Raw genomic sequence first — 14,617 nt, 5'->3', positions numbered from 1 at the left:
CTTCCAAACATGGGCATATGCCCAAGAAAGACATCTGATAAGGAAAACCAGTGGTGAGTGTATGCAAACTATTATGTGATCTGAGTTATTTACATTGCTTAGAGTTCACCAGATTCTTCACTGAGGTGTTGTAAAGTCCCAGACTGAAACCACCGCTAGTGGATGCATCAGTGATATAGATGTCAGCTTGACCCACAGCAATTTGCCATCTGTGAAAAGCAAACAAATGTAACCAACTGGAGTAATGAGCATTGTGATTGTAACAGGAACTCGAGCACAGATTTACACAGGATCTTTGTGTTTGGACTCACGAGCATTTGACTATGTTAGTATTGAAAAGTAAGCAACAGCAAAACCCCAGCTGTGCAGATCTGTACAAAAATGAAGCTTTGTCTGTTGAATGCTTGGCACTCTACCTGCAAGGCTGAACCAGATGTGTGAGTATTTCCTATATTATTTTCTTCACTTCTCAAAAGAAGGCAGCAAGGTTTCCAGCAAAGTTTTTAGAGAGTCTTTTAAATCTTTCATTGTACTCCAATGAAAGAGCTCCAGAACTTTAAAATTTGTCCACTTTTTTTCAAGTGTATAGCAGGAGCTCCAATAAAAAGTATTATCTCTGTGGCAAATTTTGATTTCTTTAGAACTTTAGAGCTTCACAGCTAAATCAGAAGTCTAACTAGTATCAGAGAAAACACTACTTATGGGACAAAAAGTCATTGCTACTTTGAATTGAGTCCATTGCTGAAGGAAGAGAATATATCTAGATGCAAAGTACAGTCTCTTGAAAGCCACAGCACAAAAGCAGAGATTTTTTCCCCCTCTCCTGATCCAAAATACAGTAGTCACAGGCAATTTTTAATTCATGTAAAATTATGATAACCATGAAACCATAAACTTCATGGTTTGGTGAGTTGGCTGCAATGTGCATCCCTAAAGTAGGAGTGTACTGAGATCAGCATAATGAGAAATATGACAGAGGATACTGCAGATAACTTGTAGGCTGAAGTGAAGATCAGGCCAGATCAGATACAGCTACATTTATTGCTATGCTGCGCCCCAGAAAATGTTAAGAATAAAACACAGGGAATGAAGATTTCCAAACGTATTAGCAGGCACTCTTGTGATGTGATCGTATCAGTTTTAAGGCCATATAGTGCCTGGCAGGCCATCAAGGACGGATTTCTATTCTGGTTGTTGTTACCAACATAGATTGATATATATGACCCAAAGCTGACATCTAGCGGAGGCAGAATGAGTGCAGGATTTTCCTTCCCTTCCCAAGGGATGCACTCCGTTGTGTGCAGACAGAGACGGCACTTTTCTCTTCAGAAGTGACCTGAAAGCTGTCTGCTGAACGGCTTGTCCAGGGCAGGAAAACGAACCAAGGAGCTCACAGGCTCTCTGGCTAAGTGTGCACACCTTGTCTTGTTTGTGACCCGTGTAGCCATAGCCGGATGCCAGAGGCTAGCTTCACAGTGCTGTCGGCAGATAATGAGCTCTGAAGGCTGAATTTAAAAAAGTTTCAAAAGACAATGGTATAGATGATCACGCCTGGTAGAGTTTGGGCAAGGTCTTGTGAATACATTTAACAGAAGAATAGATGTTCACTACAGCTGCACAGTTGGTGTCAGCGACCTAGGATTTCTGCTGTCAGGAAGGCCGTATCTGCAGTCCTGGATCAGACCAGCCTCTTGGACACCAGGTCCCGACGTTGCAGCTCTGTTCAGCTTCCAGCTCTTCCCCATTTGTTCGGCTCACTTACTGCCCCAGCGGGACTGCTTGGGCTGGGAGGGCAGCATTACTGGTAAAAGTTTGGGAATGTTTTCACAAGTTTCTGCCTCACCCTCTGCACCTGGTATCACATGTTTATGATATCTCAGTTTTTAGTTAGTAAAAATCAAAGTTTCAAGCTCTCTTGCTTGCATGGAAAAAATGAAAACATGAACCCTAAAGACTTAAAAACCCAAAAGACAAGTAAAACTGTCCCGTGTTTACTTTTCATGTCTCACAAGTTTAAGTTAATATCATAAATCTGTTGGCACCTCAGTCCTGATTTGTAATGCTTAGCAGCGGAGACAGAGGGAAGAACAGAGAAGTCCCACCAGCTCCAAGCACAGAAAAGAGAGAGGACCAGCGGTCCTCCTGGGAGATGGCTGGGGAGCAGGGAGCCAAAGGAGGGAATGTGCAAGCCCAGTGGGAGAGCAACCAGATCATGAGAGCACTCATAGCCCTTTAAAAATGGCAGAAAAAAAAAATGATACTTTACTTGTTCATATACAGTAGGAAGCAAAAAACATCTCCGACATGGTGATGAAGATCCAAGGCTCTGTAGCTGTGAGCTGTAACAAATCACACTGTCTGTGGATCACCATTTTGGTGGGATTTGTAGCACATTCAGCAGCAAGTTACCAACAGTTTAGAGATTCAGTCAAAACCCCTGAAATACTGCTGCTTCCCTAACTGAATGCACGGCCTTCAGCCACTGCCAAAGAGCACAGCTCCAGTGCTGTGTCCCACACAATCACACTGCTGACAAGGTGATGCATGGTTTTGGAAGGAACTTTTAATCACCTGATAGCAAAACAAAGTTAGTGTTATACAAACAGTACAAAGTTTACTACAGGATTGAGCTTTAATCTCTGGTGGTTGCTTATTGACTCCAGAAAAACCCGCAGCTACTCAGTGAGAACTCCTCTACATCCTGTTTACAGGCGAACTTGAAGGAGAGGATTTCTTCTCCTGCAGCTCTCCCTGAAAACCAAAGTAAGTCTGAGCTGAGGTCCGAATTGGGAGACAATGAGGACTGGGCCTGGGCTGTTTAAAATTCCCATTTATTCTGCCATGAGAGGACTTGGTTTATCTTTTTGTGCTTCCTGGCTTTGACCTTTCTAACAGTTGGAAAAGCAGAAGTCGTGATACGTGGTTTATGGTATATTGCAATGTATGATATATGAAGACTTGTGCTGTCAGCAGTGCTTGATGTCTTGAAGGCATACAGAGAGGGCTTGGGATACTTTTACCACCTGCTGCCTAATGCCTGTCAGAGGAGACAAAACAACACTGAAGAAATCAGTCACATTTCTTCTTCATCTTCCAATGAGTCCCTCATCTTGGGCTCTTTCCTAGCAGAGAATTATGAGTCCTAATTTTCAAGTGCATATACAGGCACCTCAGAGTCAGTAAGACTTATCCATGTCTGCAGTTTGACAGGTTGGATCTGTTTACATACGCTAAGTTTTATCTGTGTCAGAAGTGTACAACATTGGACACGTGGGACTAGATTTGGTGAAGCTTGCAACCCCTGCTAATCTGCTGTGGGAGGCTAATCCTGAAAGCTAGGATATTTACTTCTTCCTGTACATTTTTAGAAAAATTAGTCCCAAACCACAGCTGGTTTAAAACTTCATGTTTTCATATATCTTGCAAAATGCCTATTTTAATCAGAGCTGTGGAAGTAATTGCAACAAATGATTTAGCAAATTGATTTTGTCTGTGTTTTGTACATGTTTCCTTGCACATGGGCATGGCTTGCTAAAACATTAATTTGCATAGCTTTTAGTCCCAGTTAGTTCAAAAGCATGTAAGTGCAGGCATTTGCTAGGCAGCATTTATGTTGGTTTGATTAGATATCTGGGTCACACAACGTCACTTCTGTTCCCTGAAAGATTGAGGGTAGTTCTTAGAATCATGTTTCATGTTGTGGAATTTGCTTTTTGCCAGTGTTTTCTTATAGTTTCTCCAAATTTTGTATATGCCTTCTTTAGCATGTATCAGTGCTGCAGTATGTAATGCAAACACCCAGAAGATATTTGTTACAAAAGAGAAATGAAGATCTGTAGAAAATAATTTGGTTTGCCACAGCACTGGCCTCGACAGTGACTTGCACTCAGAGTCTGGACATAGTTTTACAATGCATTCATGCTGGAGCAGGTTAGATGTAGATTCCGTATTTACTTGCTTCCAGATTTTATAAGCTTGAATTTAGTCACTGCACTCTGTAACTAATTGTTCAGTCAGTGAGCCATCCTAAGGGGTAATCCAGCAAATGATGTTCTGGGACAACCTTTGAGGAGAATTAGTGGAACAAATAACTCAGCTAGTTTTAAGATGGAATTTATGACAGAATTACACAATTGCTGTGTCTTAAAATAGCAGAGGACCTAAAATGTCCTCTTCAGGCTTCTGTTTAAGACAGAATAAGGAGAGGCACAGAGATGCAAGCTTCTGCCTACTCTTATGGCTGCATCTGCAAGTTTTACTCATACTAGAGGCGAGGATGAATGGCAAGATAGACAGAAACAACCTCCCAGCAACAATTCTACAGGACAGATGGGTCCACAGTTTGCATTAAGTGACATTAGAGCCCCTGGAAGAGAGAATGACATTTCAGGGATCTAATTTCCACTCCATGTTATTCTTTTCTTCAGGGTTCCCAGAGCCGCTCTCAGCAATGGCTATGGTGTGTCTTTCAGACTTCGAAGCTTATGCTAAAAAGTATTTACCCAGGATTGCTTGGGATTTTTTTGCAGCTGGAGCAGATGACTGTAGCACTCGAGATGAAAACATCCTGGCATATAAAAGGTAATGTGAGGAGGAAATGAGAGGTGTCATACTGGAAGTTTTTAAACTATGTTTTTGTGCAAGTGTTTGGACTTCAAAAGAAAAGATTTCTTACACCTTGCCCTTTCAAGGTGGTCCTCAAGCAAAATGCACTTACCTGAATGATATACGCTGTATGCTCTGATGCTAGCCTGAGTATGACACAGATTGTATGAGGCATAAGGGATGCTGAGGGTCCAGGGAAATGGTAGGGTACGGTATGACATGACAGGAAAGGGCGTGAGTGGCTATAATAGAATGAGATGCAATAGGGAACATGTGGTGAACAGCAGGAAGCCTACATGTAAGTAGTATGGGACTTGGAGAACATGCTGCAGACAGTGAGGGCAGGCACAATGTAGAGTGAGGACAGACAGACAGATGAATGGTGGAGTGGAAGGCAGCGACCTGGGACTGGGCTGCATGTAGAAGAAATCTGTGGGATGGACAGTGGGAGCACAAGAGCCGGTGAGCTGAGATGGGAAATGCAGAAATGATGTACTGTGGCCAGTAAGCAGGAGTATGGGATTAATGAAAAGTGGAAGTGGCTGAACTGGTGGCTGAATTGACCTCTAAACAGAAAGGACAAAGAGCCTTTGTTATACGCTGTTTTCTTTATTGGCTCAGATTCCTGCATTGCAATAGGTAAATGAAGACCTGGTTTCCATGAGACTTCAGAAAAGCCATTGAAGATCTACCATCCAGAAGGGGTTTTTTGCCTTACAGAATTCATTTCCGGCCACGTATGCTGCAGGATGTATCCGTGATGGACATTAGGACTAAACTCCTGGGGACTGAAATCAGCTTTCCTGTAGGAATCGCCCCTACTGGCTTCCACCAGCTAGCATGGCCTGATGGAGAGAAAAGCACAGCCAGAGGTACTCTCCTGCTTTGTTGCTGTGCAGCAAAAAGGAGCTTGTGGTAAAGCCTCAAGAAGCTGTTAGGATGACTTGAATTGTGACTGAGCAAAATCTTCAGGCTTAAAGGGGTAAACTCCTTTCCCACTTTCTGACACCCCTTTTTGTGGATTATCCACTTGGGTCTGGTGACACAGAGTGCATGGGAAGCCGTATAGAGATTGCTCTACTTCTCCAGCTACTACTATTACAAGATCAGCCCAGTGGAGGCTGCTACAAACTTAAGACAGAGACTGTGGACACATTTCTGTCTTACACCAAGGACCGCTCAGGTCCTCAGTGCTGTGGGCTCTAGATAGGAAATAAAAGTGGTGGACGGGACTCAGCCTGTAAATTCCTTGTTACTAGTAAGAACAGTGTCTCCCTTGGAGGAAAGCATAACCTCTCTTTCCAAATCCTGTGGTGGATTTGCAGAGCTGATCCTTAGAAATATCTTTTTTCCTGTGTGTGTTTCTGTGTGCACTGAGTGCACTTAACAGTGCATTCCTGTGAGGACATAGTCATAAAGTTCATGCTTTTTTTAAAAAAAATATTTGCAAAATGAAAGTATCACTTGGTAAATTACCTCTCCCTTTCCCGATTTCTTAACCATGGTCCTACAACAGTGCACGGTAAACATAGCCATTTTTAACTCCAGGGGCATATTTGCCAATTGGTAGAGGGCAGTGTTTGGTAGAATACAAGTAAAACAGGAGTTCAGGTGTTCTCTACAAACTGTATATAAAAAACTTTTTACCTAGTGTCTGGCAGGACTGTTCAAATGCCCTTGATTCTGATTATTTTCCAATACCTCCCGAAGCGGCCAAAGCAATGAACACCTGTTACATTGCCAGCACATACTCCACCTGCACGCTGGAGGAGATCTCTGCAGCCGCCCCCGGCGGGCTCCGCTGGTTCCAGCTCTACATCCACCGCAACAGGGCGGTTTCCCAGCAACTGGTCCAACGAGCAGTGGCCTCAGGTTTCCAGGGCCTCGTCCTCACCGCAGATCTGCCCTACACCGGCAAAAGACGCGACGATGTCCGCAATGGTTTCCGCCTTCCTCCCCACATGAAATTGAAGAACTTGGAAGGAGCCTTTGAGGTTTGTAAAATGAGCCTGTCCTTTCATTCACTGCACTGGCGTGTACCACATAAGACAAAAACCACTGGGTAACTGCTGTTTTGGCATCTGCTGTACCCAGGGTGTATCTTCACCCCTTCTGGTTCTGCAGCGTCCTGGCTTGACCTCCTGCCAGCCTGGGTTCTGGCTTCAAAATCCCAGCCCAACTTCCTTAGAGACACTGATATCCATCTCCATTATAATTATGCTCCTCCAGAGACATATGCTTTCCAGAGCTGATGAACATGTCTGTTAGTAAGTTTAATTAATCTCTTCTAGGGCAGGGAAAGACTCCAAGGGGCCTCTATGTTGTTACAGCTCAGATAAGGTTTTCTTCCATCCTATGGCTACAGGGAGATGACCGTTCTGAGTATGGACTGCCACCCAACAGCTTGGATCCTTCGGTCACCTGGAATGATATCTACTGGCTGCGAAGCCTGACCCACCTGCCCATCATCATCAAAGGCATCTTGACGAAAGAAGATGCAGAGCTGGCAGTGAGACATGGAGTTCAGGGAATTATTGTGTCCAATCACGGTGGAAGGCAACTGGATGGAGGACCTGCAACGGTAAGTGAGAAAATGGATGTCCCATGAGTGTTTATCGTACGCACATTTGCTGTAACCTGGGCATCTCTGTGCTTGCCTTTGTATATATGCTTCTGGTGGACTTGTGTGTTTGTTGCATGGCTGTGGATGTGTGCAGAGGTACGTTAGCTTTAAACTGGTAAGATGCATGCCTTGGCATGGGCTACCCACCCAAGTATTTTCTCAGCACTGAACCCACATTACTGCAGATAAGCTACTGGCTCAAGTTAATAAAAGTTTTCTGCCTACATCTTCATTAGCTGGTGGAGCGCACATATTCTTTATGCACTGCAGCAAAAATAAAACAAAGCTCTGGAACCAAAAATGTACAAATGAGAGCATAATGTATTCTCATTGTTCACATCTGCCAAAACATGCACAAACAATGCAGCTAGATTTAGTGAGAGGTCTGCTTGCGTATTTATGGGCTCAAGTCTAAACAGGAATTTATTGACTTTCATAAGCCAGAAAAAGGATAACTTATCTGGAGAAAAATTCCCCCACTTTTTAATCTGTACAAAGAAATTGTGGGTTGTTCAGATGTTTCGTGTATTTCACTGCTTTAATTTGGCTTCTGTCAATTTTTCCAATTGTTCTTATTTTACAGTTCTGTATTGCATAGTATCTTACAGACTTTGTTTTCTCTGTTTTCCTCTGTAAAATAAAAATAGGCACTAGGGAATTTTCTTCTCTTCTCTTCTCTTCTCTTCTCTTCTCTTCTCTTCTCTTCTCTTCTCTTCTCTTCTCTTCCCTTCCCTTCCCTTCCCTTCCCTTCCCTTCCCTTCCCTTCCCTTCCCTTCCCTTCCCTTCCCTTCCCTCCTCTCCTCTCCTCTCCTCTCCTCTCCTCTCCTCTCCTCATGTCAAGACTGAGAATAATGAATTAAAAAACTATCTAAATGCTAAAGACATAATAATGGAAATGGCATCCACATTAATTTGCTCTTCTACCTTAGAAGTTTCTTTCCATACACAGCCAAACCAGTAGATACCTAGTTCAGCTCTGCTCCTCCTCTGGTACGAAGCCTGGCAGCAGAAGCTATTGTCACTGCTCTTGGTCAGCTACTCCTGGAAAATTTCAGCTGGAAAGTTTTCAGCCTGAAATTCTGTAAAAATTATGACCAATTGGAAAAATCTACGTAAGCAATCTTAATTATAGCTGCTCTACCTAAAAAAAAAAAAAAAAAAAAGCATCAAAAGAGTATAAGATACTGCAGAAAAGAGACCTTTGGTTTTGCTGTGAAGGAGAGTTAATTAGGTCTAATGCAATGTCCTGCTGCTGGTTATACTGCCCGAGCCAGCATCTCTGTGTGGGACTGCCCTGCGCTACCAGCCCTGCACCACGCTGTGCTCTGCAGAAAAGACCTGAGGGAGTCAGGAGGCTTAGACTGGAGGAAATGATACATTGATTGTACTACATAGCAAATGAAATCCTTCACAGATGCGTTAGGGGGTTTGAAGAGGCTATCGATAGGTGGTCACCAGGATTAGGTTGAAATGTAAGATCAGGCAATTTGGACAGTAGCAGGGAGAAGTTTAACATCAGCCTTTTTTACAAACATTTGTATAATTCATTCATTATCTCTAATGAAGTAAGATATTAATGACAGTTATTTCCATTGAAAATTATTTTAAAAATCTTTCAGAAGGCAAGTGAAAATGTTACTTTTCCACTTATCAGAAGTGCTAGCAAAGAATATCAGTATAAGCAAAGAACTGGAAGATGGAATTAACTATCTGTCAAACAGAACAGGGAGCTGCACTTTATTCTGCAGCATTTGGTGCCGAGCTATTTGTGATGCATTGTCACATTTCGTTTCAAGAAGGTATGCTATTAAAGCATTGCATCCCTGCCTGTCTCTTTGGAGGATCTCCTCTTTCTCTTGGAATCAAAAGCTGACCTCAAGGTGAGAGTGGCTGCTTCTTTGCAGATTGATGCTCTGGTTGAGGTTGTGGAGGCAGTACAAGGCAGAGTTGAAGTTTATTTAGATGGTGGAATACGAAAAGGAAGCGACGTATTAAAAGCACTGGCACTGGGAGCAAAATGCGTCTTTATTGGAAGACCAGCTTTATGGGGTCTGGCTTACAAGGTGAGTAAGGAGCTTTGAGCTTGTATGTCTACTTCTCATACTCTCCAACACTCTGCTGTTGTTATTTAAAAGTTATAGAGACAGTTTGCACCAGTGAAGAATCTTAACCTTTTTTTTTTTTTTTTGGTTTTGCTGAATTGTAAGTGGGAACACCCCAAATTGAATCAAAAGCAGACATTTTCTGTGATTTAAAAATACCACTGAATTTTATGACTTCAGATATGATTTTAAAGCTGATAACATTGTTTTGTGGGACCTGATTTCTTGGTGTTGCAATTCGGTGCTAAAATACTGTAGGAGTCAGGACCATCACTGCTTTTGAAAATTGGAGGTGGTCTTATTTGCCACTAAGATGAGTCTGACAATTTTATTTGCTGTCGGCTTACTTGGAAACAGTATATGGGTTTGATAAAGCAGTTTCATAGTGGTGTTATGAATTCTTCAGACATTGTCCTGGTTTCAGCTGAGAGGGTTAATCTTCTTCATAGTAGCTAGTATGGGGATATGTTTTGGATTTGTGCTGGAAGCAGTGTTGATAATATAGAGATGTATTTCTTATATGGACCTATCATTGAGCAGTGCTTAGACAGAGCCAAGGCCTTTTCTGCTTCTCACACTGCCCTGCCAGCGGGATGGCTGCATGGTGCTCAGCTGCCAGCTGGGGTAAAACCACGACAGAAATACATATAGAACTCCATCCACTGATGTCTCAAACATTTTGGACAAAACTGAGCACAACTGTGTCCTGTAGGTGCCTGAGTGTGCCACTACTATCTCCGTTCTAGCATTGGTGCTTCTTAACTACTAGCATATTTCTATGATCTAGGGTAATGAATTAGGCCTCTAATGCAGAAGGTTAGCATAATATAATTAAAATTAAAATGTAATTGTACCAGTTATTTGCTTTGCTAAATTTTTGCTTTTTAGCCTCCGGATTGGAGCTTTCAAGCTTTTCTCTAAAAGAAAGAAAAAAAATTTATGGTCTAGAAATATTTACTATCTTTTAAATGAGGCTCCTGTCCAGTGGTGTGATTGCTGTGGATTCCAGCAGCTAGGCTGTCAGCAAGAAATCACCTGAATCTTCTGAGAAACCTGAAAGAGTTGGCAGCACTGTTTCTGTTGCCAGTAAACCGCATGAAGTTCAACAAGGCCAAGTGCAAGGTCCTGCATGTGGGTCAGGGCAATCCCAAGCACAACTACAGGCTGGGCAGGGAATGGATTGAGAGCAGCCCCGAGGAGAAGGACTTGGGGGTATTGATTGATGAGAAGCTCAACATGAGCCGGCAGTGTGCGCTTGCAGCCCAGAAAGCCAACCATGTCCTGGGCTGCATCAAAAGCAGTGTGACCAGCAGGTCAAGGGAGGTGATCCTGCCCCTCTACTCCGCTCTGGTGAGACCCCACCTGGAGTACTGCGTCCAGGTCTGGGGGCCCCAGTACAAGACAGACATGGAGCTGTTGGAGCAAGTCCAGAGGAGGGCCATGAAGCTGTTCGGAGGGCTGGAGCACCTCTCCTATGAGGACAGGCTGAGAGAGTTGGGGCTGTTCAGCCTGGAGAAGAGAAGGCTCGGGGGAGATGTAATTGCGGCCTTCCAGTACCTGAAGGGGCCTACGGGAAGATGGTGAGGGACTGTTTATCAGGGAGTGTAGTGACAGGACAAGGGGTAATGTGTTTAAACTAAAAGAGGGTAGATTTAGATTAGATATCAGGAAGAAATTCTTTACTGTGAGGGTGGTGAGGCACTGGAACAGGTTGCCCAGAGAGGCTGTGGATGCCCCCCCCCCGAAATGTTCAAGGCCAGGTTGGATGGGGCTTTGGGCAACCTGGTCTAGTGGAGGGTGTCCCTGCCCATGGCAGGGGGGTTGGAACTAGATGGGCTTTAAGGTCCCTTCCAACCCAGGCCATTCTGTGATTCTATGAAACAGAGAAAAGGGCCTAACATGAAAAGGGTGTTGCTGTGCGTTGCCTGCATTTTTTCCACAATGCAAACAGAAAGGAGATGGGATTTTTTTGAGTTCAACTGTGCTCATCCTCCAATATGTTAGAGTAACATCAAAATCATATGTACATTTTACTGGATTTTGAGCTTCTTGGTGCCGCTTGCTCAGAGGGAAACACACAGTGTACTATTTTTAAAGATTCAGGCCAGTATCTGAGTAAGCTAAGGTTTTTAAAGCTGTACCATATATAAAACTCTCATTACTTCATAAAATACTGTCAGCATTTGTAAGGCTTGACATTTTAAAACAAGCTGATTGGTGGAGGCTAACTGAAAGCTAAGAAAAAAAACAGCTACAAAATGTCAGAAGTGAAAAACTGCTTTGTTTTCTTTCCCTATTCAGATATATCACAAAAGGAAAAGCATCTAAATTAATCTGTGATGAACTGAGCACATCCATCATATAATTTTAATCATTCATCTGTATGAGAGACTGGAATTGGCACAGACTTAAGGGACTGTCCCAGCTCTCACAGTGCAAGCATCCTGTGGCATTGCTCTGTGCCAGTGCTCCTTTTACCCTGACTGTTTTCTTTGTTGGAGCAGGGTGAAGAAGGCCTTCAAGAAGTTTTGAGGATTTTGCAGGATGAGTTTCGTTTGTCGATGGCCTTAGCTGGTAAGCATTTTGCAGGTTGTTTGTAACTGGTGATACAGAGGTTTCTGCATGCAAGCCATCTAAACTCAGAAGTCCGATGGATGGGTCACAAAAAAGGGAATCCATGTGAGCTGTGCTGGTTCCAGTTGCTATATTCAAGGTGATTCTTTGCTTCCTGTGGAACCACTTGGCATTTCAGGTGCCACAGCAATGAAGTTTGCATGAAGGAAGTGGGTTAAAGCAGCTTTCTGACCCAGTTAAAGAGATGCAAAACTGCTAAGCAGAGCTCAGCAAAATCTGGAATTTCTGTTCTGCTGGGAATTGCAGCATATGTTTTTCAGTATTTAATTTAATATTTGCCAGGGTAAAATGCAACAATTTTTTTTGCTGCATGAAAAATTTGGAAAAAATGGATGCAGAATTTTTCTCTGTGTATTAGAGAATACAGTCTGTTGGTGCAGGTTCAAATCTCTGCATCCCACATGCATTAAAAGACTCCATGTCTCCTCCAAGCTTTTACTGTTGTTCCTCATTCTGTATTTCTCACTTCCACTCCTACCTGTACCTGCCATGTTTGACACCCTCACTGAAGAGCAGATTTGCACAGCCCAGTGCAAACTCCAGTTTCACACATGAACAAGTACAACATGCAGATCCAGTGCAGAAGTATTCAGACATCAGCAAAGGGTCTTATTCCACTTCAAATCATGTTTTAAAGATTTTCATGCTCTAGTGACTATGAACTTAAGTGGATAGCAATGCTGACTGGGAGACTGGAACTGAAATCCCATTGGGCACTTCTTAATAGACTGGTTTTTTGGGTTACTTTTTCAACTAGTAAAGATTCCTACAAGGTTTTTTTTTCCCCCAGGAGGCTCTCACACTTCTTTACATGCAAAAGGGCACTCAACTTGGCAAGAGTAGCATGTTGGGGCCTTTTTGGCAGGGCTGTGAAATTCCACCCAGATTTGACCAAATGATACGGCAATGCAAATTTCCACCTCTGGTCACTTGACACACAGCAGTCGCTGTGTCTTTTCTGTCTACCTTTCACGTCAGGCTGGATCAGATGGCTCTCTGCTCAGCTTGTTATAAAGATTCTTTTTTTTTTTTTTTACTGTGTTTCTAACTCTTCTTGTGTGGGAAGCCCGGTGCCTAATCTCAAGGCTGAAGATGCCATTGAGGAGTAGGGGTCCTGTGAGTGAGCTGTTGAAGTACCAGCCTATCCCCACATGGCTCATACAAGCCTAGATCATGATTCAGAGTTGGGGGGGGACTTCCAAATTTCACCCACAGACCTTTCTCTCACATTGACATGTTTTATTTCTCTATTTATTTCAGGCTGTGCCAGTGTCTCAGAGATTGGCCGACACCTAGTTCAGTTCTCAAAGCTGTGAACAGCCTCCTGCAACGCGCACTGAACAGAGGCAGCTCACACCAAGGTTCCAACCAGACTGAAGAGAGAAAAAGGAAGTGCAATTGTTGAATGTGCAAAAAGTATCTGATAGGGCCTTCAGGAAACTTCTGAGGAGATTAGGAAAGGCTTCATGTTAGCAAAGGCCATTCTCTGCTTCTATTGAGACCAATGAGTTCTTTAACACTTTGGGTAATTGTTATTTGCTTAAATACATTTACTTTAAACTGGTTGTTCCGTGACATTACCTGTGTTGGGCCTTACTCCCAAGCTCTGTTACATCAGGCAGCCAGACCTGGAAAACTATGTATGTCCCTTGCTTCTTCCACTTGCTTGTCCTACCAAGTCTGACTGCAACTCAAGCTGCACACTTTTCCTGCTCCGGGGCAGTAAGTGTTATGGCTGTATCTTCCCTAGCTTGGGCTTTTCTGGATGTATTCACAGGAGATAGAGAAATAAGATGCATCAGTCAACAGCCACCCCAGCTACCCTTTATGGTGATGGTGGGGTTCTTGTCCACTTCTCCTATATGCAGAGAAATGAAATCACGAGTGACCAAAGCAACACCTTGCGCTCCCCAAAGAGAGCACCTCTTCCTTCACTACACAGGTAATTTGCACTGCAAATTCATCCAAGCAGTGGTCAGGACCTATGCATTTTCAGAGCACAGCCCAAGTTTGTGGCAGTGCATAAATTACTCACCTTGTGCCCTGATCTCTGCCCATGGATGAGTGTGGCCAGCACCAACTGAGGGAGCAGGCAGGAGCTGCCGGCACCACCTGAGCAGCACGTGGTGTTTGCTCTCAGAAGATGGTGCAGAGGTACCCCCTGCCAGCATAAGCAGTGTAAACCCTCGGTCTCCGAGGTAACAGAAATGTATGCTTATCCATTCCCTGTCCAAGTTTCTTCCTGAGACACGAGTCTTGCCTCCCCACGAGGAAGCACACCCTTGGCTGTGCCACCCACCTGCCATCAGCTGGTGGTGATGAGTCCTTAATAACAACTGGGAGCTCTTCCTTGCTTTCTTTCTCCTACTCCTCTTTCAACTGGATGTTTCCTCTTCTGGAACACTCCTTAGAGAACAATCTTCAGCTGTACCATCTAGTCTTCCTCTTTCTTCCTCATTCCATCTCCCTTCATCACCTCTCTGTCTCCCACCAGCCCCCCCTTCCTTATTATTTTTCTTCAGAAAACATTCAGTCCTGATCTAGACTATTATTTTTGTATATCCCACACTAACATGAGCCTCCCAGTGTCATGGACCTTTGGTGGGAATGCCAGAGAGGGGAGCAAGGAAGCTTGCTGCTGCCCAGAGCTGAG

General features: G+C 43.6%; 1 protein-coding gene across 4 annotated transcripts; it reads left to right on the top strand.

Annotated features, from left to right (window-relative positions):
* Nucleotides 1-2,637: 2,637 nt before the first annotated feature.
* Nucleotides 2,638-13,529, top strand: HAO2 (hydroxyacid oxidase 2). Of its 4 annotated transcripts, none has more exons than XM_054813966.1 (8): nucleotides 2,638-2,763; nucleotides 4,428-4,581; nucleotides 5,326-5,477; nucleotides 6,316-6,599; nucleotides 6,971-7,186; nucleotides 9,133-9,291; nucleotides 11,835-11,904; nucleotides 13,225-13,529. In XM_054813966.1, the coding sequence occupies exons 2-8, from the start codon at nucleotides 4,451-4,453 to the stop codon at nucleotides 13,278-13,280; spliced, it is 1,068 nt and encodes a 355-aa protein (XP_054669941.1). In that variant the 5' UTR covers nucleotides 2,638-2,763; nucleotides 4,428-4,450; the 3' UTR covers nucleotides 13,281-13,529. The 4 variants fall into 4 exon arrangements, with proteins under 4 accessions (XP_054669941.1, XP_054669946.1, XP_054669945.1 ...); XM_054813970.1 differs by having other exon boundaries at nucleotides 2,677-2,763; nucleotides 4,530-4,581; nucleotides 5,227-5,477; XM_054813971.1 differs by lacking the exon at nucleotides 9,133-9,291 and having other exon boundaries at nucleotides 2,667-2,763.
* Nucleotides 13,530-14,617: the final 1,088 nt, after the last annotated feature.

The sequence above is a fragment of the Grus americana genome, chromosome 1 (genome assembly GCF_028858705.1).
Source record: "Grus americana isolate bGruAme1 chromosome 1, bGruAme1.mat, whole genome shotgun sequence".
NCBI classification, from domain to species: Eukaryota; Metazoa; Chordata; class Aves; order Gruiformes; family Gruidae; genus Grus; species Grus americana.
This window is presented reverse-complemented; position numbering and strand designations above follow the sequence as displayed.

Excerpts from the sequence above, each read along its gene's own strand:
- HAO2 (XM_054813966.1), top strand. The coding sequence starts at position 4,451 with ATGGCTATGGTGTGTCTTTCAGACTTCGAAGCTTATGCTAAAAAGTAT. Across the intron at positions 4,582-5,325 it reads AACATCCTGGCATATAAAAG|AATTCATTTCCGGCCACGTA; the intron begins GTAATGTGAGGA and ends TTTGCCTTACAG. Across the intron at positions 6,600-6,970 it reads ACTTGGAAGGAGCCTTTGAG|GGAGATGACCGTTCTGAGTA; the intron begins GTTTGTAAAATG and ends CTATGGCTACAG.